This window comes from Pezoporus flaviventris, unplaced genomic scaffold, assembly GCF_033815535.1.
Source record: "Pezoporus flaviventris isolate CSIRO_AGI_PZ_B2104156 unplaced genomic scaffold, CSIRO_AGI_Pfla_v1 ptg000007l, whole genome shotgun sequence".
Classification (NCBI taxonomy): Eukaryota; Metazoa; Chordata; class Aves; order Psittaciformes; family Psittacidae; genus Pezoporus; species Pezoporus flaviventris.
Window position 1 is genome coordinate 41381825 of NW_026892555.1, and position 27728 is coordinate 41409552.

The following is a 27728-nucleotide window of genomic DNA, read 5'->3' on the forward strand; positions in this document are numbered from 1 at the left end:
GAAAAAATTAAAAATATTTTTAACTCATCTTCAGCTATTCTTGACAACAGTCAGTAGAGAGCAATTAATTATTACTAATGCAAACTCTTAAACCTTATTTGAAACAAGACTACAGGACTATGTGGCATCACAGGAATCACTGCCATTAAAGCAACTGAAGTAATATCCCATTTTTAAGTGGGAAGAAGTTTAGTGCAGTGCTTGATTCCAGAATCCGTATCTCTTTAGCTGGGTGCAGTTAAGGTTTGATGCTCTTAAATTACATTGTTAGACTTTCCCATTCTTACAGTCTTTTTTCCTATTGAGAAGAATATGCTGGGTATGAAAAAGGAATGAGTTTTTGTGTAGACTCTGAAAAATTAAAAGTTTTAGTGAGATTGAGCTCTGTTAGAATATACTTGAAAAATACAACAATCTCAGAAAAGTCTTTTAAGTGATGAAATAAAAGCTTGTGCATTTTATCAACATAGCTAGCAATAATTGTATTAGATTTACTACGCATTACATCAAACCTAGAGGATGAAAAGAGGGAGAAGTGATAAATGGGATCCACAATATTAATCCTTGGTTTTGCTATTTATGATAAATGAGAACATTGTTTTAGAAAAGATCTAATCAATACTAGGTAGCATTTCACTTCAGTGGTTTACATATAAATTTTTTTATAATATTTCACCTACTGCATCATACTGTGACACACACATAATGTACTCATTTATTATTGGAATTTACATTTTATGAAGTTCTTATTTGGAATGAAAAACAATTTATCAATTCCGCAGAAATAATAATTTTCCACAGAAAAATGATTTCCTTTTTTTTTTTTTTACTAGTTCCAGTGCATGTTCTAGTGATTTTGATATCAATAACTATGGTTAAATCCACTGTAAGAAAGGTTCAGTCAAATATATTTAAATGTTGTAATTAAAAAAAAAAAAGAAAAAAAGACATACACATAAGGTATTCCTTTCTTTCTTAGTGGTATTTCTTTCTACTTACAAAAATAAATAGGTGCAAGGTTCTGTTTAGTACTGCTTCTGCTCCTTTTAAATTTCTTTAGTTTTTCATTTGTTCTCAGGGTTTTAAAAAGTGAAATCTGTATTCCAAACTTATAGACCTAACCATGTTTCTATTTGTATAGAAACTGCAGGAAGCAACGCATAGGCAAAATTAAAGATAGCTTTCTAAATGTTTTTGTGAAGGCAGGAATTTAAAACAAACTTTTTTCTTAGGAATCCAACTGAGAATTGTCCAAAATCCTCTGTAAATTTAAGACAAACTTGTCATGAGTCTCAAAACCAGGTATGGATTAAGCAGGAATCTTCATTAACTTTTAACACATGATTATTTCATCTGAAATATAAAATGTTAGACTAACCTTTTAAGAATCTGCTAAGACCCTCTATTTTTTATAATCACCTACTAGCCAATGATGAATATGAGCCAATTTCATGTTGATTTTTTAAGAACTCTTCCATACTTTAATGACTAGGTATACCATTTACCCCTGATGTTCTCACTGTGAATTATTAAAGATTCTCTGAAGAGGAACAGTCACAAAACTTGTAGCATTATGTTCATTCCCTACTGGAAGTAGTCCTGCAGAAGGATGGGCTGTGAGGAAAGTCCTCAGCTTACACCCAGCTTCAGGGTAATCCAGCATCTCTGCTGACAGGATGGTATGACTCCTGCTTGCCTAATTAATAATGATGTCCATGTTAAGTGAGAGTAATAAATTTGTCTAAGGGACCAAAGCATGGCTCATTAGGCAGGTCCTTTCAAATTAAGTCAGAATGCTTCTTTATCACTAAGTAGTGACATCGCCTTCTCTTCTGCAGAAGTAATCTTTTCCCTTTTGAAAGACTGCCCTCTCCAGAAGCACTACTGCTCCTTTTTGATTACTCGTGTCTTTTCATTTTATGCACGATGAATGCACTCATATTTTGGCTATTATTTAAGAGCACTAAGATGCAACTTTTACTATAGCTAGTGAGAGTCGAGTTGTGCTACAAAGGTCTGTACAATAGGAAACAAAGCTAAATCTACCAGTTTCATGATCATGGCATGACTTTTACCCAGGATGTGCTCAAGAACTGTCAGGAAACTAGCTTACCTGTAAAGTTCTATGTAATATAAAGACTAATTTGGTGATGGAACTGTAAATACTAGTGACACTGGAGAGCAGTTTTTGACATGAACAACAATTCATGTAAGATGTTCAATCCTAATCAGAATTGCAATCCTAAATGGACAAAATAGATCTTGACTTTTGAGATAATTTTATTTCAGCTGTTAAAATGAGGTAAATATTAATGATTGTGATGTAAATTATAGCAATTTTTAATAATATACAGATAAAACAAACAAAACCTGTTTTCTTTTTCTGACTAGACAGTCCTGCAAAAAGAAATCCATCCAATCATAACTGAAGTTCAAACCTAACACTTAAATTATCTGAAGATAAAAAGCATTCTCCCATTAGTTCAAGACTCCAATAACTCCAAGGCAGCTGTGAAAACTAACCACATCATGCCTTTACACTTGCTGGCATCAGTACCGTTATTATTTTACTGTTTGTGTATACTTTCATTCACCAGCTCCATCTACATAAACATCCTTCTCCATAAGCATCCTTTTTTCTAAAGAATTCTAATGATCTACTTCTTTATCTGAAACTTTGGTTAACACTTTTCTTTAGCATTGCCATTAGTTGCTATGGAGATGGTTCTAATAGCATTTACAGGCAGCAGGGAACAGATTCACTCCAAAGTGAAAAAAAGATACTGCTTCTCCAACACATCCTCATTAATCAAGTAATGAATTAAAAATGATCCATGCAGGCATGCACGTGTTTGTAAATATCTCATCTTATGCAGATACTTCTCAATTTTGATGTTAAAGAAACATACCAAAAAAAAGTTGAAATTGCATGCGTGTATATCTATCTATCTATCTATCTATCTGTGCATTCAAATAAAAACAGAACAGCAACTAAGCTAAAACTGGACAGAATATTTTTCAATGTGCAAATTTTATGAAAATATGTTTTCTCAAGGGGACAAAATAATTGTAATTACAGGATAAAAGGATGAATTTCAGTTTCAATTACATTTACATTAGAAAGAGCTGTCTGCTTGAGAGAAATAGAAACGTTCATTCCCTGTAATCTATGAGGTAGAGGAGTAAGCTTGAATTACTTTCCTATTCTGTCTGAATAGGAAAATTAATTTGTTATTCTGCCTGACTAAAAGTTGATGCAGTATCAAAGAACTTAATCTGAATCAGAACAAGAGTCTGAATGCAAGTTTCTCCTGACCTAGTGCCATAGTCGTACCTATTTCTTAATGACCCCACACAGAAATGTGTTTATTTTAATTCCAGAAGAGGAAAATTTTCATTATTTTCATAAAATAGACTAATCTTTTGGGAAAAGAAATTACTCTAATACCTTCCAGAGAAGTACTGTTGGTTATTTTCTGCTAAAGGAGAAATATGAGACTAATATAATTACAGAGATAAAGAAGTGTGTTCCTCATCTGTCTGGACAGTGATTAAGGTTTTTGTACCTTTCCAGACTTTGAGGCATCATTTGGTGGAAATTAAGTTTACTCAGAAGAATAAACATAACGCTAACAGATAGTAATGGTAAAGAGTGATTCTACCTTTTCATTCTGAGCTGTTGCTTACAACTTTCTCAGATTTAAATACTGGTAGGTGGGCATTTTTCTACATTATTTTCCTGCCTGAGAATATTTTTTTTTTATTTTCACTGTTTTTTTAAAATTTTGACTATAAAGTTAAAACAGCTGAATCAGTTATGTGAAATAAATTAGGAAAATTAATGAAATCATTCTGTCCACAACAAGCGGAACTGCTTCTGAAACTGCTTTTTGGATGGGAGCAAAATTTTGTTGCTATTGAAAAAAAAAACACAAGTTAAGCCCTACTGAAAAATTAGATGTTCTTGGCAAAATTTGGCTGATAGCATTTTGAAATTTTCATGCTGAACATGCTCCATTCCCATTCTGTAAGAGAAGAACCTTACCTAACTACTTTTCCCAGCTGTTAGGGGATGTTATGCTACTAGCCATGGGAAATGAGAACGGGATACGCTAGAGACTAGCTGCCCCTTCAAGAAGGAAAAAAGAGGATCTGACTCGAACCCATAAGTTAGCAGACAAATTATGTGGAAGAAAAGTTCCTGTAATTCTCATATGGTGAAATTTTTGTCGGGTTTCCTTTCCATTTTTAGATGCATTAGCTTTAAAGGTAGGAAAAGGACTTTTAAAGGTCAGCTTCACGAAGGACACATATTGGAAGGATAAGAATTAATTCTGATAAAATAAAGCCTATAAAATTACTCACCAAATTGATTATTCATAATAACAAAAGCATTACTTACATGACTGCATACTTTTTGGTTTGGCTTTTTTCTTTTTGTTTCAACAGAATTCCTTACTCAAAGAGCTTTTCAATACATTATGGCAGGCTGAGAACAGATTAGGGTAGCAAAGTGAAAGTATTTGTGTTGGATTACCAATATGTCAGCAAATTGGTATCAGCAAATGTGTTAAAGATTATACTTTACATGTACTTAGTGATAGTGCTCTTAAAAAAATTCAAAAGTGCCTATAGAAAAGAAGTTCCTATCGTGAAACAACAAGATAGATAAAAAATTGTTAGGAAATTAATATTTCTGTATTCAGTGTTGGTCTGACTGTTGAGAGTAAGTAATATGTAGACCTCTGCCATAAAGGGAATGCACCAATGTGAATTTTGAACAGCTGCTCCTGAGTTTATTTCATCTAAGGAATGGGACACAGATCCAGTGGAAAAAAAAAATGTGATCACTGTTACATGAAAGCTTATAGTCCTAAATTATTTATGCAATGAAACTGCAACATCTTATGCTAAATTTAATTATTGCAATAGTCAGAAAGAAAGACGGGGAAAAACCTCAAATAATTAGTGAATGTGACCAAAAAATAAGAGCAAGTTGATAAATTAGAGAAAAATACTACACAAAAATCTACCCAAATTGATGGATCAATACATACTAGTGGGTAAAATACAGAAATATGCCATCCCTCCAATCTTAAGAAATGCTCTGATTAAACTAAGTCAATGAATGAAAACCTCAAACTTTGGATAAATATTTAACATGGGGAATGCAAGAAATATATTTGTCCTTCCCAAGTACCCTTATTCAGTATTTATACTTCACACTTTATTTCTGTTCCTTTTCATCATGCCTTATATTAAAAGCTGAATTTGGCTTTGCCTTTCAATGATGTTGCAACACCACTGTCAGTTTCAGAACTAAACAAGCAAGCAATTTCTTAGAAGATGGAAAATCTGATGCCTTTAACCAACTGAGACTGCAGGAATCATTTAAACATATATTTTCTGTATCTGTTGTTCTTTTTATTTTCCTCTTTGTGTTTTTCTTCTTATTACTTCCAGGAAGCAGGATCAGACTCTTAGATTGGCAGCCCCCAGTCCAGACTTGTTTTTACCCGAAAGGTGACAGTATTATAACCTAATTGCATTAAGAAAAAAAAAAGTCCAAAAAGTGAGGGGTTTTGTTTGCTTGTTTTGAAATAAAAAAGAAAAACCTCTAAAGTTAAAGGGAAACAGGAAAAGCCTTGCTTAATAACTTTACATTTCAAATATTGTTTTTCCTTCCTTTTCTGAATCAAATAAAAAGTTAACAATCCTTTATACAGTTGCAGTTGGCATGTATCTAGTAACACTGTCTTTTTGTCTTCAAAAAGGACACTTGCATGCTGCTATAGAGTTGCAGGAACATACACCTTTAACATACAGAATGTACTACATTTACCCAAATTAACACACCACAGATTAGGGATTGTATTACTGCATACATGCTGAAGAGAAATGAAATGACATTACATACAGAATCACAGATAATGTGAATGATCAGGCTGGAGATGTGGTCATCTATTGCTTATCTCCATGCAAGGCACCTACATACCATCTTATGCTTATAAAGATCCAGAGATGGAAATTCAGTGGCCTCATCGGGAGCTCTATTTTAGTACTGAATAACACAGCATCTGAAAAGTTTTTCTTTATTGTGTAACTGAAGCCAACTTAATGATGGTCTTAATGCCAGTGGACATGGAGATAATTTAGGACTTTTACTATTTTTTCATAAAACAAATGTAAATTTACTTAGACTGGGAGCAGATCCTCTTTGCTTTGGAAACAAAAGTTCTTAAATTTAGAACAGGAGATAAATCAAACTTCAGCTGCTTAGAACTGAACTTAGAACATAGCACTTTTCCCAAGAACTGCCACGTAGCTAAATACTGATTGAAAAATCTAATTTTAGCTGGATGCAGCATTAACCTATTCAAAAAAGGGATTCGTTACTTATGCCTCCTAAGCAGTTTTAAGCACGTGTGGAATCACATCAAGATGCAAGTCTCATCCATTGAGTAACCTATATTACTAACAGACCTCAAAATACGTTCTATACCTTCACTTTATATGCTTATGTCTCTGTTGGCATTAATTTTAAAATTTATCTGAATATATAAACATTTTCAGAAGTTTCCCATGCTTTATATATTATATATCATTCTTTTCCCACACTTTGACTTATTGGTAATGGACAACGAAATTACAGGAAACCAAACAGGAAAATTAACATTAATGTGTTTGGGGATTTTACACACACTAATAGCTAAATAAGGAAGGAAACACAAGTCTCCTAAGACACCAAGTTGGTCCTGATTAATGTAGTAAGAAAATTGTAGCTGACTGATGCAAATGATACCAGCTATAAACACCAATGATTCAACATCCTGACATATTGCTGGCATAGACTTCCTTTTCACAGTTATCTTCACATTTAATTTCAGAACTGATCTAATACATGAATATGTTTTCTGGTTTATGCTGAATGAAGTGTCCTCTTTATTGTAAATCTCCAAATATTTTGCATGACACACGAAAGATAGAGGACAGGTGACTGAACAACAGAAAGCATTTTCTCACAATTAAAAGGAGATGCTTGGATGAAGCTGAAAAAACTTCATAACTCAAGCAAACAAAGCAAACTTGCTTGCAGATAAGTGTAATCTTTTACATTGCTCTTCATAATTTACCTGAAAAATCTAACAAATATTTTTCTACCCCCCACACAGAAAAATTGCTTAAATATTTATTTATTTACCAATTTATTAAACATACTTACATCTTGTTAAATTATACACTTATGCATGCATGTAGATGTACACACACTCAAAATACACACATTAAAACTGCATCTCAAAAATATAAGAGGTACCAAAAAGACATATGCAGGACAAGGCCGTCTGCTCATTTCTGAAGCTGGTGATTTAAGTAACTGCTTTTTTTTTGAGTGTTGAATATTTGAACAATCTTAACACTGGAATTAGTTGGCTCTTAATGAGGCTTTTCCCCTCAAAATAGAGGATAGGTTGAAATAAGCTTCTTTGAGAATAAATTAAAAATATTTATTCATAGTAAATTCTACCACCAATTCTGTTGAAAATGACTCATAGATGCATGTTAATGTCAGAAGTGGTATTGTTACAGTATCTTGCCTGAAAAATTGCTTAACATGGATCACAAATTTTCATCCACATGCTAGTGTCACTGTCCCACTATCATCAATTTGAATAAAACTGGTGGTAAAAAAAGAAAATGGTTTAAAAGCTATCAACGTCTCTTACCAGTACCTTCCGCTAATTAATCAGCAGAGCTTGTACAATTTCTAACTTCTTCCCAATTTGAACTTGCCTGACTGATTTCTACTTCCTCTTTCTACCAGTTTCTTTTTTAAGTTAAAGAATTCTTCAGTATCTCTGTTAAGGTACTTCCACCCCATAATCAACAGACCTATTGGATTTTTAATGAATTACTTTGTATGCTTATCAATTTATGCATTTATCCCCTCCAGGCCTTATGTTATTTGCATCTCCATAAATGTCCTTTTACATCAAACATAGTCCACTGCTGTTTGCCGTTACTTCACAATGAATAATTTAATCCTATATAATTAAAATGTGATTTTTGTACTCAGCCTGCTTTACCTACTTTGCATGTCAAAAATATTATTCCAACAAAAAAATCTTGACAATGAAGTGCTTTATACTTACAGATATATATTTATATATATAGTATATAAAATTTTATAATATATATATTATATACACTATATATATAGTATATATATTTTTGTAATATATATACTTACAAATATATATTTTTACACTGTGCTACTTTAAAACCTTTTCTACAGAACCTTTCTTTATAAGACACTTTTGTTTTGGTAATGTATGAATGTGGGTGTCAGGGTTTGGGTGTTTTTTATTTGTTTTTACTATCTAAAATAGTAAATATTGAATTCGTGGTAGCTAATATCTGTAAACAGGAATTTCTCTCTTTCTGGATTTATCTCTGTCCAATGACATGTGATTTTTGCTTTTGGAGCAGAAACATGAAATAATTTTATCTTCTCAATTTTCCTGACAACAATGACATGAACTCTGTCTCTGCCATGGAAGAACAGGAAATGCAGGAGAGGGAACACTGTGGTAGAAGAGCCAAGGTTTCTTTTCTTCATTTTTTTCATAAGGTTTCCTGAACTATCATGCTATCTATCAATCTCTGAGAATATAACGCTTCAAACCCTGTTAGCCTGCCCTTTTGCAATTCGACTCTTTCTCTAAGGAAAACAGATTTACAGTGAAAGTACCATCTGAGGTACTATAGAAGGAAAGAAGTTTGAAGATGATCACAAGGCACAGTGTAACTTTTTCTAAGTTAAGTTGCCTCTGCTGCAGCAGTATCCATAGGGCTTGTGTCTGGAAACACACTGTTAAAATTGAGACATTTATGATGCCGGAATAAAAGCTGAACAAAACCCTGAGTTTCTACAGGGGTTCAGTGTAGTAGTAGAATGAGAAGCTGTTTTTCTTGGGTTTACTTGCCTTTATACTTATTGAAACCAAGGTTAAGTCCTATAGTACCTACTGTACAAAACTAGAATATGGTGAAGATTAATACTCCAGTATCAGAAGCTGTAACCTGATTGTAATGGTTTTTCTACTTCCGTTTTTTATTATTTACAGGTTTTAGTCATCTATAGAACTTGTCTGAAACATTTCAACACTTTATAAGCTTGACCATGTTTACAGAAATAAAGGAATAATAGAATATGAATAATGCAACAAAGAAACTCAGAAATTATACTCCTTTACCACTTAAACAGGAATTGCCTCTCTGCTGGGACATCCTCTTTTAACACAGACTGAGAATGAAGGGTCTACACCTCTTCCCAGACACGTTGGGAGAGACGGATGATAAGAAAAAACATCTTTGTACCCCTTTCTGTGCTTCCACACAACAGTGCTAGGAAGGGATTTGTTGAAGTTTTACTGCTTTTTGGACTTTTTCCTTGGCTGCAACTTACTTTTGCTACACAGCTGAAGAGAGAAAAACATCCCTGCATTGCTATACAAGAACAGGGGATAAAGGAGGGGGCAAAGAGAAAAGTGAGTGAAAATGAGTGAATGAGAAGAATCTCAATGAAGGACGATGGCAGAAGAAATTAAAAGAAGCACATTTAAATTAGAGAAAACTATATGGCAATGAGTCACAAAGAACAGTTGTCCTGGCTCCAACAGGACTACTTCTCAGAGAAGAGGTAGCTTGGTGCTTCCAGAGGTTACCAGAAAAAAAAAAAAAATGCATGTCACAAGTGAGATTTTTTCTCTCTCTCAAAGTCTGACCATGCTCTAAGAGTGTTGTTCATATTACACCATCAATGAAATGTCTTCAGTGTTTTCCTGTTTATTCTCTCTCTAGATGACCACTACTAAAGAGTCAATGTTTGCACACACTTGGGAGTTAAAGGACGTAACACAGCACTGGGACGGGTTGCATTTAGGATGTTCTCCTTGACAAAGATTTCAGACCTCACAGTCAACACAGCAGTAAAAGAAATCCTTTCGCTTATCTGTTCCAGATTGCTAGCAGAGAGGGTTTTTTTTTTTTCAGACTATAAATTTCATTTCTTATTTTTGATGTCTCTGATGTAAAAAGTTTCTGGATGTTATTGAGATGTTCCATCTGTAATCTGCCTCCCTAAGGAAAGTACAGTACATCTGTGTGACCTACAAAAACTAAGAATGTACAATATATGTCAGGATAAGTCCTTCCCAATGGGAAATACTTCTTTAAAATATGATTTTTCATACTTTCTTTTTTCTCTGCCTAGATGAAACTCCCCAAAAGACTGAATTACCTTTTACATAATTCTGACCTCCAAAACCCAGACCCGGCATACAGAAGAAAGCACTTCAGATGAATAGAAAGAGACATTGTTTTCATTTCTTTTTCATTTCCTTTTCTTCTCCTCAAGTTTTAGATTAAGAAATGTTTAGCATCTGGAAAACTGGTTTTCATTTAAGACAGAGAAAAAGCTATATATGTTAATTCTGAATGTTCTCAGAATTAAAAATTAATGTGCAATAATGACCCTATTCAATTTGCTACTCATAGCTTTAACTTTCTAAACATATCTTATTATCTCTTCCTATTTATTAAAGTTAAGGCTGAAGAAAATGGAAAAATAAAAGAAAGGCTGAAGAAAATGCAAAAAATATAAAAACTTTCATAAAGGTACTGCATACTCTAAAAACTGCTCTCACTCTTAGTGAAATTTAAAAGCAATGAAATTGATCCCTACTTCTTTAGCTTCTCACCTAGAAAATGAAACTGGTAAATGATACTGGTTAAATGTGACATTAAACTAAAGCTATAAAACACATACAGCATTGTGGAGAAATAAAATAGTTTCCTAGCCAAAATCAGTTTATTTCGAATTTTGCCATGCCTTCACATTTGTCTCTGTATGTAGACACCAGACTTCTGATACTGACTTCAAAGGGAAAAAAATGGATCTCTTTCTGTAAGGTGGTCAGATGCAGTTTCCAATTGCAATGTTACACTTTGGATTTTCAACTGGTGTGACAAAGTGATAATCTATTTTATACTTTTACAACATACCTTGAGAATTTTGCACATTATCTCATAAACTGAAAACGTTTTCTCAGCTCGTGTCCAATCCCAGGTTGTGACCTTGGAAAAAACACAACAAACAAAACAAACAAAAAAAGGAAGTGAAGTATTTTTCCTTACTTTAAGAACTAATTTTATTAAAAAAAAAAAAATCTATCCCTAAACCATTTACATCCAGTATAATGTACACAGAAAGATCAAGCATTGCCTCAGGGCAATAACTACTGGGGACCAGATTTTTCCATCCAGGCAGCACTTACGAGTCATCCTATCTGTCTCCTTGTGCTCCTGTCTCTCCAGTGCCCTTTCATGCAGGCTGCTCTATGCTGAATGATGAAGCTCCCCTGGGAACTGGTGTGGGTTGCATTGAGAACCTGAGAAGATGCAGAGCTTGAATTCCGCTCATAGAGACTTGACTATAAGAAGGCATATTTTCACCAATTCCCTCCTCATAACTGCATGCAACAATTTGCATTGTCACCTATATTTTTTTGCAAATCCATAAACTAAAGTTTCCAACCTCGAAATGTCCAGGACACTTACCCCACATGCTTTGAAATCCAGGGAGAAAAATGAATAAGAAACAAGAGCAAATATATTTTTCCCTTTTTTAAACTGAGACCTAAAATTTAACAAACTAAGATTTGAGGAATAGTCAATTTCTCCTTTGTCTTATGATTTGACAATTGGTTTTATCAGTATTAATTTTAAGCAGCTATTTTACACACAAAAAAAATTGCACAATGAGTTCAATACAAGCAAGAGTAAAGGTTAAGATTTAAATAAGACAGAAAGGGATGGATGAATATATTCAGTAACGGAAGAGTCAAGATGATATCACAGCAATCTATAAATTACTTTCCAAGGAAACTTTGAGAATGAAAGGGTAGAATTATTCACAATCTCAAAAGACACAAGAACACACAACAGAATGCAAATTGAGGCTACATATGAAAGAAATAAAATCTTAATAGAAGTTTTGAATAGTGGCCCAGCTCCAAAGGAAGACAGTTATATCAACTGCTAATAACAACTGTTAAGCAGGATGAAGAGGCCATTGAAGTCTGAAGTTTATTTGGTTTTCAAGATCCAAAAATATAAAGTTCTTTGAAAAAGATGTATGAGACCAACTTATCTTTTATTTAAATAGAAAACAATAGACTAAGAGTTTAAGAAGCAGTTGGGAGATGTGATGAAGAACATATAAAATGCTTTTGTCAAGGAAAGGGAGGAAGGGAAGGAGGAAGGGAGGAAGGGAGGAAGGGAGGAAGGGAGGAAGGAAGGGTCTGCTCTTCATGCTGTGGACAAAAAAGGTCGAATTTCTCACCATGGACAGAGAAATGAGGAGAGGAGTCTTGCTACAGCTCCACTGAGCCCAAAACACCAGCCACACAAGCTGAAGTCATATTACCCTATTGGGAAAAGTTGTTACTACTGCTTCTGAAGCACAAAGTCATTCAGAGCTATGTTCAAAAGCTTACTGTAGGTTCCAGACTTTGGGGAAAAACATCAGAGTTCTCCCTTCTCTGCATGTTTTCTACTTCTGTTTTTACTTATAAAGGGACTTCTTTTCAGGTAAAAAAAAAAAAAAAATCCTTTTTCTATATAAAGACATGTGCAGAGCAAAAGCAACTGCAGAATTAAGAAACCCACAGAAATTGCTTGCCCTGCTCATTTTTAATATTTTAACTTAAAAGCTTGAGTAGCAAAAGGTGTTGACAGCTCTTTGTCAATTAAAGTTCATTCTCTGTGAGATTTCCAACTATGAAGTGTAAGAAAGTGAAACCCACCAGACTTGGAAAGTAGAAGTACTAACAATCAAACAGATAAAAAAACAGGGCAGAAGAAGGCTGATGATACACACTGTTTAAAATGTGCTTCCCTAATGTGTTAGACTTTGGCAGAAACTAGGGAAACATTTTATTTTCTGGTTCAAAAGTTGGTAGCACTTCTGTGTTCAGAAAACAACTAAATCCAAGGAATTTACACTGCAAATATACTTAAAACTGTTTTTATAACTACACTTTATGCATCCCACAGAAAAAAGCTCTGAAACTGTGGCATTGTGTGTTCTTAATCTTTTGTAATCCCTGGAAGAGATGAATATATATACCTGTAGAATAATGAACATAACTGCATGTGTTCAAATGTCCATACAAAAACCAGGATTTTATAAGTCCTTTTAAAAGGCTTACTGCAGTCTGATAAAAACATAATCTTGCTGGGCATGTAAGTATGCAATTATTATATATACATTAGATGTTTTTAAGGTAGGTCAACAGGAACTCTTCCTCTTTTTGTCCTTTAAAAAGTATGTTTGTCATTTTGCTTCCCTCCTACTCTGTGCAGAGAATATATTTTTCTCTATGCTTGAACTGCCTATTTTGAAATAAGAACCAGAATCTGGAAAAACAAAATCATGTCCAGCTTGCAGCTCAACTGAAACAAGACCTATAAAGACTTCAAGGATCAGTGGCTTGTCTCATACAACAGCAGCTTGCCAAAATTGTCCTAACTCACATCACCATGGTTCATAGCTCTAATATGAACATGTTCCTCCAACATCCTTTAATCGTGAGCTATTATCCGTTTACCCAACAGCAGTATATTATTCCTAGAAATTTATGACTGAATCCTCAGTAAAGGGGCTTGTAGTTCCTTATGTAGTGCCTACAAATGAATCTTCCTCTTCAGTATTGAACCAGAGGTCTCAGCATTGTTTCTGCTTCTATCCAGTGTCTAGAATGGAGGTGGCTTTATTCGAAATAGGAAGCAAATGTTCACGCAGGTCTGCCAAAGCCAGGAAAGTTGCTTTTGAATTAAGGTACTTGGCATCCTAATCTGACATTTTAATCCAATCCTGAATAATATCCACCAACAAAAGCCAACCCCCCATTACTAGCCATGTGAGAGCCAAACTCCAGTGAACCACTAGTGAACTAGTGTACCAACACTGAACACATGAAGTTTTCAGTTCATACTTCCGTCTCTCTTGTCTTTCATATGTTTTTAAACACTGTGCTAAACAAACATGAACAGTGACTGATGAACGATGCACAGACTTGCAAACTGGCTTTGAACTATCTCGGGAACAGGTTGCCTAGAAAGGTAGTAGATGCCCCATCCCTGGAGACAGTCAGCGTCAGGTTCAATGGGGCTCTGGGCAACCTGCTCTACTTGAAGATGCCCCTTCTCATTGCAATAGAGGTTGGACTAGATGACCTTTAAAGGTCCCTTCCAAGCCAAACTATGCTATGTTTCTGATTCAGGCAGGAAGGGATACAGCCTGGATCCTGCAACACAGGGTTTAGCAGCAGTCAGAAAGGTCACCCAACAAACAAAATGAATCCACATGACTGTTGCTGGTATGGTACTGCTACCGGCTCCTTCCCTACTTGCTTACAAGTTAGCTAGATGGTTCCTCTGTTTACTGTGGTTATGTACCATAAACAGTGAAAGTAAATGCTCAGTATAAGACAAAATATAAGCTAAAATTTTGCCCAGTGTTGCCAGTCAGATTCCAATTAATATATTTAATCTAAACAATTTCATTTGCTTCCCTACCTTCTTTTTGATGCTTCCAAGCAGCATAAAAGTAACATTCCAGATGAAATCTGAATACAGAGATATTGTCATTTCCACAGATGAAAAAAGCTTTGATATTTCCCCAAATCTCAGAAGTTTGACTAGAATGATAGTTCAATTTAAATCTAACCACCTTACTTCAGGACTGCTCTGCCTGCCAAAGGAAAATGAAAAGCCCCTTTTTAGCACAAGTAGATATCTGTTGCATTTTTCTAAGTTCTTAGGTAACTGGGGGAAAAGAAATTCTTGCTAGATGCCCAATCATCTGATAAACAGCTGTTTTCTGTCACTTCTATACCACATACCCTGGAACTTTTCAGTGCTGTAAGTTGCAATCTTGTTAGCTCAATGAGTGGTTTTCATTGTGAAAGCCTTGCATATATTACATGAAATTATTTTACTTAATAAAATTTATTCCCACTAAGCACGCGAAATATACTTACTGGAGGTGCTATAAATTTATACAGGGAAGATCCCCTAAGTGCTAGGAACTTTGGTGTGTACATTCGATCCTGAAGGGAGTCTTGTTCCCGTTCTTCCGTCCAGCCCATGTAGACTATCTGACAGAAAAATCAATAGTGTTGACAAATGTCTCAGACATTTTCTTCAAATGAATTGCAAATATTCCACAAAAGTAAGCTGATGTCCGTCGAATTTTACATAGCTACTAATCTAGAACCACTGACAAAATTTGGTGTACTGGCAGTTTGCTTACAATCACATACTTGTATAAGGATTCCTGTTATGACAATCCAAAAACATCAGAACAAATATTTATTGTACTAGCAACAATAAAAATGCCAAACCACATACTCAAGGGATGTTAAAGGTCTATTACATTATTAAAATCTCCCTGAAATAATTCTGCATATTTGCTGCCAGATTATGTCAGAGGAATTTTATGCAAGTGAAGTGTAAGGAACCACTAGGCAGGAATACAAAATTAAGTAGCTGTTGTTACACTGCTATGTAGACAGAGTCTCCACATACAAATTCACAATTATGTATTAAACAATGTGACCTGACAAATTTTATTTCCAAAAAACGACAAGTTTATTTTTTCCCTTCTGAAAAACCCCTGTATAGGCATTTTCAACCTCCTTCCTTAGGAATAGCAAATTAAGACTGTTTCCAGACACTATTTTGAACAGGCTTCATTTACAGCTAAGAAATAACCAGACTGCTGTGGACTTTTCCCACTATTTGAAGGTCATCTGACAGAGATGCATGAACTAGAACTTACTCAAACCCATTTAAGGATTTAAGTCCCTACCTATCCATCTATTAAGTTGGAGTAATTTAAAATCAAATCCTTAAAGAGAAACGGTATGAGTCACCACTAAGCCAAATTCTCGAGAACATCTGAACAGGGAGCAGACGCATCATGCAACTTCTGATTTATACTCATGTCATTAGTAATAAAGTAAAATTTCCAGTGTGCAATGGTACACTACTTATGGAAAATAAATCAACCCCTATTTCATGCAGTGCTGTTAATGGAATAAATTTATTTTTAAATCTCTTTGTGAAACTGATGTCTAAATTAACTAGGCACAGGGCGTTCTCTGTCTCTAAAAGTCAGTAATGAATATATAAGGAAAAAAGTTTTGGAAATAATAACTGTAACCATATTAACAGTCAATGAGTTAGTAAGTTGGTATAAATGGTATAAGGGTACCTAAATGGTATAAATGTACCTAAAATGAATTTTTGTACTGCATGTTTTAGCCTTTGAGATTTTGTATGCTACATACTTTTTAAAAAGTGCTTTACACAAGTTTATTTTATTACTGTTAGGAAAACAATTTTCATCAACAGGTTTTCATGGAAAAATGTTTTTATTTTGTTTCTGGTTTTGTTTTTAATTTTTGGTTTTGTTTTTTCTGTAAGATCTATTGTGACACACATTGTAACAATTCTAACAATTAATGGCTTTTTCAAATCCCCATGTATGAACTACTACACTCCATTACAGTTTATGAGATATTTTATGGTCTATAAACAGAGACAGGGAGAAGGTTCATTCATCTGACACTTACACAGAAACCTCAACCTTTAATTATTTTACCAAAAGGAAACACTAACACTTTAATATAGTCTCAGGTCTAATCAATAACAAGTGTTTAAATATCTGCTTGTTTGGTGACTAAACAAGTGTATAAAACTCAGAAAGAAGACAGATCTGTACAATACTCAAGAATCAAGCAGAGTACTCGACAGTATATTGTCATGCAACAACTAAAAAGCCACTTTCTTTGAACCTCATTCATTCCTGAAGAGATAGTCATCAAAAAAAAAAAAACACCAAAACAACAAAAAACAAACAAACAAAAAAAACAAACAAAACAAGCCCAACAACAAAAAACCTAAACCAACTGACTGGTACAGTAAGAGAAGTTTTAAATTATTTCAATTTAACATTTATTCGGGTTCTCTTTTTCTGTGGTTTCGTATGTTATTCAATATAGGACAAGCATGGATCCTCATCACTCTGACTTGGTAGGAATCTGTAGAACTTCATGACTGAAAGGGGCTATGCAGAAGAGTAAAATGAGTATAAAAGAAATGTACAAAAGTTTGGCACATTTCTCTTTCTGTAACTGAAAGAGAATGAATGATCTCTACTTTCTAGGAATTGAGACATTTATGCTTTTAAGTTAATTAAACTGAATAGATTTAGTTCAATCTCGATCCGTTTCATTAAAATCAGATACACAGTAAGATATCATCTTGCCTAATAGTTTAATATCACTGTAGCACTGTATGCAATCTGTTTTCAGTTAGCATTTTTCTGTCTCACATTTCTCATTTCTGCATCTCCTATGACTCCTACAAGTCAGTCATGCCCTGCAGATGCATTGATATTTCAAATTTGATTGCTTTAATATTAAAGCAGCCACAAAATTTAAGGCAATTGCTCCTTTAGGTATTTTTCCCTTGTCTCTGTAGATCATGAGGAGAAATTAGATTGATTTTTCAGACAACCTGCTGTACCAAGACTTTATTAACAAAAAAGCACTTCTTCAGGCTAAATACCTACTATTAAACATACAGGTAAACTGTTAAGCAAAAGCTGTATGATTTAATTAGGAACACCTACAAAGTTGTTTGAGTACATGTGCATATTTGCATGTGTGGATTAAAACAGAATCTGGAAAACAGTGTAAAACTGAACAAATACTTGATAAGTGTTTTACTTACTGGTTCCTAAAGTGGTCTCAGTTTATCTGAACACACTGAACACATGAAATTAAAAAAAAAAAAAAAAATTGTGACTTTTACATAATGAAGCTTTGAAACTCCTCAAAAGCATTTAATTAAGAGTTAAAATAGAGGCCACATTCTTGAGACATTTAAGTTACTGGTAAATATTTTGACTTCCAAAAAAGCTTTGGCTATGAACAACATAATGAAAATTATTTCTTTGGAAAGAGATATTAACTTTCCAAACTTCATGTGTCATTATGCATTGAAATAGTGGGTGAAGATGAAATTTCACAAGTTTCCAAAATTTGTGAGTTTTGGAACATATTTTAATGCCGTACATGTGGCCCAAAATATGATGTGTCATGAGATTCTATCTGAAATGTTTAAAACCACATATGTATGATGAATTAAAAGAAATGTGAATCACAACTATTCATAACATGCCCCTTTGTAAGTTTCAAAAACAGTTTAGGTTTTTAATAGTAAAAAAGTTTATACGAGTCCCTATAAACTGCTGACCATTACCCACAAAGGTGGCGGTGGTGGGGAAAACAGATTTTACTTGTGATAGCATTCCACTTAAAAGATACTTTTTGCAGTCCTGGTTTCTAACTTACCTGAAGCAGCAAACTCGAATGGTGACACAAATTAGTTAACTTAGTGGCTGCTGATTCAGTAACAAAGATTCAATAAGTTACAGTTTATGAGTTTAATCTTGTACATTTAAAAAAATTCTATATCTAAATGATAAATGAACAGGACACTTTCTTCAGTCAAAAATTTATAATCTCCTAATTTAGTAGGTAGAGAGACATAATAATCAAGCAAGATAAATTGCCATAAATTCCCATATTTAATATCTGTCCCACAGATTGCAAAAATTATTTTAATAGCCTTGACTTTCAGAGATGCTTCTCCAAAGTTTTTATACAAATTTTATTATATTTTAGGAAGAACAGTAAGATAAAAACAAGAAAATTTACCCAAAATGAAACGCAAGATGTATGTGACATTAAATGACTGTCCTGGGTTCAGTAGTAACAGTCATTTTTCTCCTTCTTGGTAGCTGGTGCAGTGCTGGCCTGGGAACAGAGCTGATAGTAATGTTTTGGTTTGGCCAAGGACTTTGTGAGCCTCATGCTCTGCCAGGAAGGAGGGGAAGCTGGGAGGAAGCAGAGGCAGGACACCTGACCCAAGCTAGCCAAAGAGGTATTCCATACCACAGCACGTCATGCCCAGGAGGTAACTGGGAGTTAGCTGGAGGGGCTGGGAGTCTGCAGGGTTGGAGGAGGTATGGGTGGGTGCTTGGTCTGCTGGGGTGGGGCGAATTATCGGTCGGCTGGTGCTGAGGTGTTGTATTCTCTTCCCTTGTTATTTCCCTTATCATTATTATTATTTGTGGTAGCAGTAATGATCTGTGTTATACCTTAGTTACTAAACTGTTCTTAACCCATGGGAGTTGCATTCTTTTCGATTCTCCTCTCCATCCCTCTGGGAGCAGGGGGAGGGCAAGAAGGAGGGGAAGTGGGTGAACGAGTTGCCTGACTGGGTTTAAACCACGACAATGACTGAGGTGAATCAAAGATCAAAACGGATGCACTGACAGCTTTTTATCTTGGAAATCTCATATTCATACTCATGAGAAACAGAGCTGTAGGGCAACAGGATAAACATGGAGCCTGAAGGCAACTGAGTATGTCAGACAACACAAAGGAAAAATTATGAGGGATGAGAAACTAAGATAATGCTCTCTACCCTGGTTTTAATATTGTTTTCTCTGTATTACAGTCTCAAAATTCATTAGTCAATTGTTAGCAGAGAAATAATAAAACCACACTAAAACCATCTGAAAGTGTGACTGTAATGTAATCACTGGCAGAGCCAGTTCTGTTTATAAAAGGCTTAGCATTTTTATTCTGAAAAAGAGTTTTTTTCAAAGTCGACAGCAGAACTAATCATACATACTTTTGAGTGAATGCTGGAAAAATGTTTCTGTATTGTATCGATAATCAAAATGCCTATTATCCCTTCTCTCAGGTTGGTGAAGAGCCTGGTAATCTTTCCATATCGTTTTTTTAATTCCTGTGAATTGTTTTTTATCTTCACAAGTTCCGCTAAAATAAGGCAGTATATAATAATCTCAGAGAAACAGAAGACAAATGGCTATGAAAGGTTATTTTACATATATTTCAGATTAGATTTAAAATAATTTAAAGCCTCACTTGTTTCATTATGTTTTCTGAAAAATAACATCAGTAATGGTCAGTATTTTCTAGAAAACAATGCTATGAAATTATTAATAGCAGAAGAACAGCAAGGGACATACCCACTTCCACTTTTATGTCTAAACTGCAAAATTTACAAATTTGATATTTTTGTTTGAGTTATGGATGGACATTGTCCTGCGCAACCCTCTCTAGGTGATCTTGCCTGACCAGAAGGTTTCTTATTGCCTCAACCATTCTGTGATTCTGTGAAATAAGAAAAATTAAAAAAAAGAATGTATAAAACCAGCTTGCAAAACAGTTTTCTCTCTGTTTTCCTCTGGTTTATTTTCTCTTTCTATCCTATGTGCTTTAGGGCTTTCACTGACAAAGACAATTTTCGTATTTTTGACCCACATACCTGTAATAGTTTATTCAATATCTAAGCATTTCACTTATTAGTGGAGATTATAAAATTATTATAGGAGATATAAGATTACAAATTTATTGTATCACATGTAGATTAATTTCCCTCTGGAAAACAACTCACGTTGCCATCTTGTTGCCAGACTAAGGCTAAGTATAGGTTTTCCATTCGTTTTTGTCCTGTTTTTTAAACGGGCACGCAAAAATAAGGAAAATATTTCTGGGTCTTAAAGTAAAGAGTACCAGAGAAAACAGAAAATACTTTAGTATTATTGAAGATGAGCTTTTCCTTATGCTTCAGATAACTGAAAACTGATATCAAAGACTAAATACAGGGTACACTTGCTTTCTTAGCATACAATATCATAATCAGAGTGAAAACAGTTGTTTAGTGTAACAAAACTTGCCTGCACCTCTGCAGATAACACTCCAACATTAATGACACTGTTTGAAAAACCTGCCTTACAGTTTACATCACATCCAACATAATCCTATGAGAAATCTTAACACCTTCTTAGCCTGCCTTTGTATGGGAGGTGCTCTATCCCCCTTATCATCCTAGTGGACCTCCACATCCTTATGTTGGGGACACCAGAACTGTATGCAGTACTCTAAGTAGTGAAACAGTACAAACATGTCTCATGCTAGTCTTGGCTTGCAGAATATTGACTAGGTAGTTAAAAAAAAATAAAAAATCAACTAGAGTAGCGAGGCAGTGGTAAACCCCCTGAATCGCACAAGAGATGAGTTCATTTTACATGGGACTGAGTTGACTTTCCTGGTTAATAGGTATGGTAGCAAGATAATGAAAAAATACATCTTGTATTATCTGGAGCAATCTGCATTCCTCACTTCAATAAGCCTCCTTTCTCCTTGTAGAGACTTCTATTGTCTACTTGCCACATAACTTACCTTCAGAGCAATTTAGCACATCCTTAGGATGCACTAAATTCATTTGGCTACCAGGTTTATCACTGAGGACACTCAGTCCTGCTGCCATCACAGGCATTTTACAGCCTACCTGAGAAACTTCAGACCTTCTTTGGTATTCAGCAGAGCAACTTTCAGCAAACTCTTTGATAATGGGCAGGTATCACACACATCCTGACTAAAATAACTATATATCACAGTCATTACTCCCTCTCCTTTTGCTGTTGATTAACTACAACCAGTAGGATTCTGTTTTATTGGGTTTGGTTTGGTTTGGTTTTTACTGGGAAAAAAAAAAATAAAATCTTTGCTATATGGCCATATTTGAATTCCTGCCTGTCCATTTTTTACCTACTGAATTTACAAGCAGGCACAAGGAGGGCTGTAAATTTTAATCCAGGATAAAAATTCTGAGGTTTTTCACGGTTTAAACTGATAAAAGTGCAATACAGAAAGCTCAACACTCAGGTGGCAAGAAAGTAAACATCATCTATTCTAAAGCCTAGTAGCTTGACTGTGTTTAGGATTTATCTTTTGATTAATGACTTTTTCCCGCTTTTATAAATGTACACAGTAAAAATGTAATATATTTCTTAGGCTCTAAAATATAAATGGGTCAAATAAAAAATATTTCAGATAATCGAGCTGGAGGGCATGGTTTCTCCTTTCTGATAAACAGTGTGACACATTCATCTCTGTAATCTCAGGTTAGACTACTGAAACATGCTGAATGAAGGAAAAAAATCAGAGTATTATAAGTCACTAGACAGTGTCTTTCAGACTTTTGATGGTGCCACTGAGCAAACAACTGACATAATTATCCTCCTCAGGTACCAGTGTGAGTGAAGCACTTACAGAAACTTGTATTATCATTCTTAACTCACCCCAGGAGTAGTTTTCAATTAGATTTCAACGACTGATTCCAGATGTTGCTTTGATTTCCATTTCTGTTTCTCAGGAAAGGACTGGTAAGCATCTTGGATCGGACTACTGCAGTTTAGGTTATCTGTCTGTCTCTGTGGCTTTGCTCATATCACGTAGTGGCTTTGCTCATATCCTGAAAGGCCACTAAATACCTGCTTACTGAGCTCTATCCAAAGGGGAAGGTAACAGTAAAAGAGGAAAAACCCCAAATGACTAAGTATACAGAAAATACAGATGACGGGTAATAGGTTAGACGTGTTTGAAACTAATTTTAGCAACACACACTTTGAGTTTGCATAACATTAGCATTACATTTCTATAGAATTAGATGTTTACACTTCAAAGTGTTCACAAAGCCAGAATAAAACTGCAAATAGTGCATGCTTAAAGCTGGCTTTTAAATCTCTGGTGTTGCTGCTTGCACAGCAAAGTAAACATATCTGTCAGAAATCCCTTTTTTGGTAAAAATGAATTCACAAGATCTGACTTCAAAATCTTTTTACACCTTTGTGAGATTTCAGTTTGAACTATTCAAAAAAATTAGCAGTGCAGATATATATGTAAGCATACAAAAGCCTGTTTAGACTTAAAATATTATATTTAAATACTGAAAACAATATCAGAATTCTAGGGAATAATTCTGGGTGACAATTATTAGGGGGCCAAATTTTTAGATTCCATTCTTAGTCATTTAAATGGCAACACTTATAAATGGATGAAAATAGCTATTATTTGAAATAGCTACTCCAAATATAGTACTATATATATTTGGAAAACAGCTTTTGCTGTTTATACTGAGAAACAATTATTTTCTGTCCAATCTGATTATCAAGCTTAAAGTGTTCTTTAGGTTTTCTCAGGGCTCTCAGAAAACACAATTACCACTTACATACTTAGTGGTTCTACAGAGGGACAGGCAGGCTCCTTCACCCACGTATAAGACAACATAAAAAATCAGCTGTGGGTGCCATCTATATGGTTGAGGGAGAGATCCTGATGGAATAGTTCAAGGCCCTGTGAAGAACGGATAATGGCCTACAGGAGCATTATTAAACAACTGATCAATGTAAACTCATAATTAATACCTAGCTGGAAGTCTCTCCTTTCAAAGAGAGATCTTTTTCTTCAAGGCCTTTTTGCATAGTCTCAGAGGTCTGGATCCTATTTGCATACTCTTCTTTCCCACTGTCTGGGGTTGATTTTGAATGGCAGACTGCTTCAACAGGAGGGGAAGGAGAGGACGCCATATTATCTCACCTACCACCATGAAGGCAAGCTCGTGGGAGCAATATGTTGGAGTGACTAATGACTATTGCTTCTATTAAGCAAGTATCATAAGGAGTATGTTTTTAAACAAATCATGGGGAGTATATTTAAAGAAAGTAGCTAGAAGCTGTGTACTGTTGCATCTTAATCCTGATGAACTTCAGGGTACTCTCAGAATGCCAGCTGGATTGAATGACTCTGGACACTCAGCACTTACACACCACCAGATCTATCAGGCAGAGAGACCTGTTTTAGTGAAAGAAGCTGGATGTCTGTCTAGACCTTAGTCAGAAGTTCCTGGCCACAACACTGCCTATATACTTCTTCAGGCCTTTTGACCTCTCCAGACCTGTACCATTTTCCAGAATCATTCTTTGTAAGTAAATATGGATGTTTTTTCTAGTTCTAAACCTAGCATTACTGATACTCCAACAAGCAAAACATTTATTATTTAATAAATAAATATTGTTAAAGTTCTCAGCTCCTGAGAATAGTTTCCCTATTTGCTGCTGTCAAATTTCTATCTGCTGTGTCATAAATTATGATGGACTTAATAAATTGTTTCCCAAAACAGTAAGACTGAATGCAAAAGTTCTCTAATGCACCCAAGATATAACAGATACTGAGCACAAACAGCACCTCCTTCCAGGAAATGTAACTGTTTAAAAGGACAAAAAAAAGTGTCCTTATACTATGATTTTCTAGCAGATGTTTCTGAATTTGCAGTTAACTCATTTTTTTAATATTTTTTTCCATTAATTTTATTGTCTGATTTTCTTCAGAAATTTTCAGTGATTAAAACCCAGTGATTCTTGGGTTTTGTTTTTGCTTTTGTTTTTCCTTCTTCACAACTATTTTCTGAAATTAAGGTAGCAACTGTATCATTGGTACCATGGACTATTACTGTGATGAAAGGGAAAAGATCCTTATCTGTGGTCCACAGAATTATGTTTAGTCACTGTTACTAGAATTTTGAGAAATTACATATTTTTCCTTTTCACAGGGTATAATACGAAGCACCAATCACCTGCACAGATGTAAAACAATTGAATGAGAAAACAATGAAATACCTATTCAGTGCTCCTCTTGAAGTAAACTGTAATTAAAAATACTTTCTTTCAGCCTTTTGAGTCCCATATGCCTCTTCAATAGAAGATCTACAGTTAAAGTACATGGTTCATTGATTCCAATTAATTTATTTAGATGACACAATTCCCCAAGGAATGCTGTGTGTATAGGCTTATTGAACACCTCCATTCTAATCTACTTAATTAATGTTATTCTTGGGAACTTTTACATTCACTTGATACAATAAAAGAGACATTATAATAAAGAACTGCATGTTGCAGTATATTTATTTCTAGCCTCAGCCTTCAATAAAAATTCCAAAATAGCCAGACAGAACAAATGCTTATCTGGTAAGTCATGGATATTAATGATTCTGGATTTAAGGTGAGGTTAGAGGAAAGAACAAAGCCTTCCTCATAGCTAATCTTTCTAAGTATAACTTTAAAGAAAAAAAAAACAAACCAAACCAAACCAAAACAAGCAAACCAAAAACATGACCTATAGATTTTGTGGACATGGTGATTCAATTTCTCTCTTTTTGTTGTTTCTTCCCTTTATTACCACTTTTCAGGAACTTGTCAGAGCAGAGTCGTATAGAGCATATGCATCATTCAAGGCACCTGTCCTGGGTTCAGCAGTAGCAGTCATTTTTCCCCTTCTTGGTAGCTGGTGCAGTGCTGTGTTTTGACTTTCGGCCTGGGAACAGAACTGATAGCGATGTTTTGGTTTGGCCAAGGACTTTGTGAGGCTCATGCTCTGCCAGGGAGGAGGGGAAGCCGGGAGGAAGCAGAGACAGGACACCTGACCCAAACTGACCAAAGAGGTATTCCATACCACAGCACGTCATGCCCAGGATGTAACTGGGAGTTAGCCGGAAGGGCTGGGAGACTGCAGGGTTGGAGGAGGTATCGGTCAGAGCTTGGTCGGGCTTGGGGGGCGAGTTATTGGTCGGCTGGTGGTGAGGTGTTTTATTCTCTTGTTCTTATCTCAACCCGTGGGAGTTGCATTCTCTTCGATTCTCCTCTCCGTCCCTCCGGGAGTAGGGGGAGGGAAAGAAGGGGGGGGGGGGGGGGGGTGTGAGTGAATGAGTTACCTGACTGGGTTTAAACCACGACAGCACCTATTGTTAAACAAGGATGATGGAATTTATTTCCTGTCCTCCTGCTTTGTTGGTCTGTTTGAATAGTAGCTAAAAATCCTGTCCAACAATAACATACATTAAAAGAATGCAAGAATTTATTCTATTGGAATAAAAAAATAAAAACATTTGCTATTTATGTTTCCAGTTCAGACACCATAAATATACAACTCCACCCCAAAGTCTGTCTTTAAAATCTCAGGCATCCCTTTAAGTGTCCTATTCAGGTACATGTCTTGAGTGTTTTGGTAAATGGCAAAATATCAGATCCAAATTTAATTATGTCATGCATATGAACAGAACACAGGGATAAAATGATGTAACAAAAGCAATACCTTGAACTGCTGTTTAAACTCAGTGATTTCTCACAGTCTAACCTCATCACAGATACAGAATTATGCTTCTGGGAAGAGCTGTGTTTGTTAAATTTTGTCCATATTAAAGCTTTATGACAAATCAGGAAACAATGATTCCTCTGTCTAAATCTGTTGGGGTGCGGGGGGGAGGCATCTAATTTGGAACAATCCTGCATGCCGACAGGCAAGGTCAGGTTTATGACAAAATGTTAAGATCACATTGTTGCAAAAAGCAGCAAGTGAAGGGAAAGCCCTTATTATGGCAACCTACCAATTACAGCACTTGCAAATTGTGTGTCAAACGTGCATCTTTCCTCTTCTAATCTAACTATCAAGATAAAATCCAAGGCATACAGCTCCTGTTGGAAGATACACAAGAACTGTGGGATCAGAAAGAGCCTGATTTAAAACCTGAGAGAAGCCTACAGCTAGACAAAAGATTTGGTAAGAGCACCTTAATCTGGAAAGCAGTAGATCAAGCTGTCCACATGCTGGTTGAATATATTTAAACTATGACTGTCACTCAAAAATAGGCATAAACATATTCTTTCATAAAGTATGTGTATTTATCTACTTATCTTGTCTAAATATCTATCCTACTAGCTAGCTATTTAGTGCAAAAAATTCTATCAATTTATTACAGTCTTTGTGGAAGCATTATGAGCTTTGAACTCAGACCCCTAAACCACAAAGAGTAAAGAGCTATCAGATTTGTCCATGTGAGATGTACAAGGTAGAACTACACACTGGCTGTTTTGGATCTTAACATGATGTTTCTACATTCTTCATGAACCAGATGGGTAACAGCTAGGCATCGCACCACTTTCCCACAGATTCCTAAACCCTGCTTGTAATCTACCCTTGAAAGGTCACTAAAATATGTACGATACCTAGTAACACTTCTATCAGAAGGAGAAAATAAGTAACATTTGTTTACCTGTTTATCAATTTAGTATTCCACTTAGTAAAATTTAGTTATAGAATCATAGAATCATAGAATAATTAGGGTTGGAAAGGACCTTAAGATCATCTAGTTCCAACCCCCCTGCCGTGGGCAGGGACACCTTATGCTAAATCATATCACCCAAGGCCTCATCCAACCTGGTCTTGAACACTGCCAGGGATGGAGCATTCACAACCTTCCTGGGCAACCTATTCCAGTGCCTCACCACACTTACAGGAAAGAATTTCCTCCTTATATCCAAACTCCCCCTGTTTAAGTTTTAACCCATTACCCCTTGTCCTATCACTACAGTCTCTAATGAAGAGTCCCTCCCCAGCATCCATATAGGCCCCCTTCAGGTACTGGAAGGCTGCTATAAGGTCCCCACACAGCTTTCTCTTCTCCAGGCTGAACAGCCCCAACTTCCTCACCCTGTCTTCATACAGGAGGTGCTCCAGTCCCCTGACCATCCTCATGGCCCTTCTCTGGACTTGTTCCAACAGTTCCATGTCCTTTTTATGTCGAGGACACCAGAACTGCACACAAGACTCCAGGTGAGGTCTCACAAGAGCAGAGTAGAGGGGCAGGATCACCTCCTTCGACCT

General features: G+C 35.4%; 1 protein-coding gene across 6 annotated transcripts in view; it reads right to left on the reverse strand.

Moving 5' to 3' along the window:
* SNTG1 (syntrophin gamma 1) overlaps nt 1-27728 on the reverse strand; it is a 319254-nt gene that overhangs the window by 34221 nt on the left and 257305 nt on the right. For all 6 annotated transcript variants that reach the window (XM_061448505.1, XM_061448506.1, XM_061448504.1 and 3 more), the window contains 2 exons: nt 15105-15221; nt 11065-11136 (listed from right to left, as the gene is read on the reverse strand). In XM_061448505.1, the coding sequence (XP_061304489.1) occupies nt 11065-11136; nt 15105-15221 (189 nt within the window). The remainder of the gene's footprint in view (nt 1-11064; nt 11137-15104; nt 15222-27728) is intronic.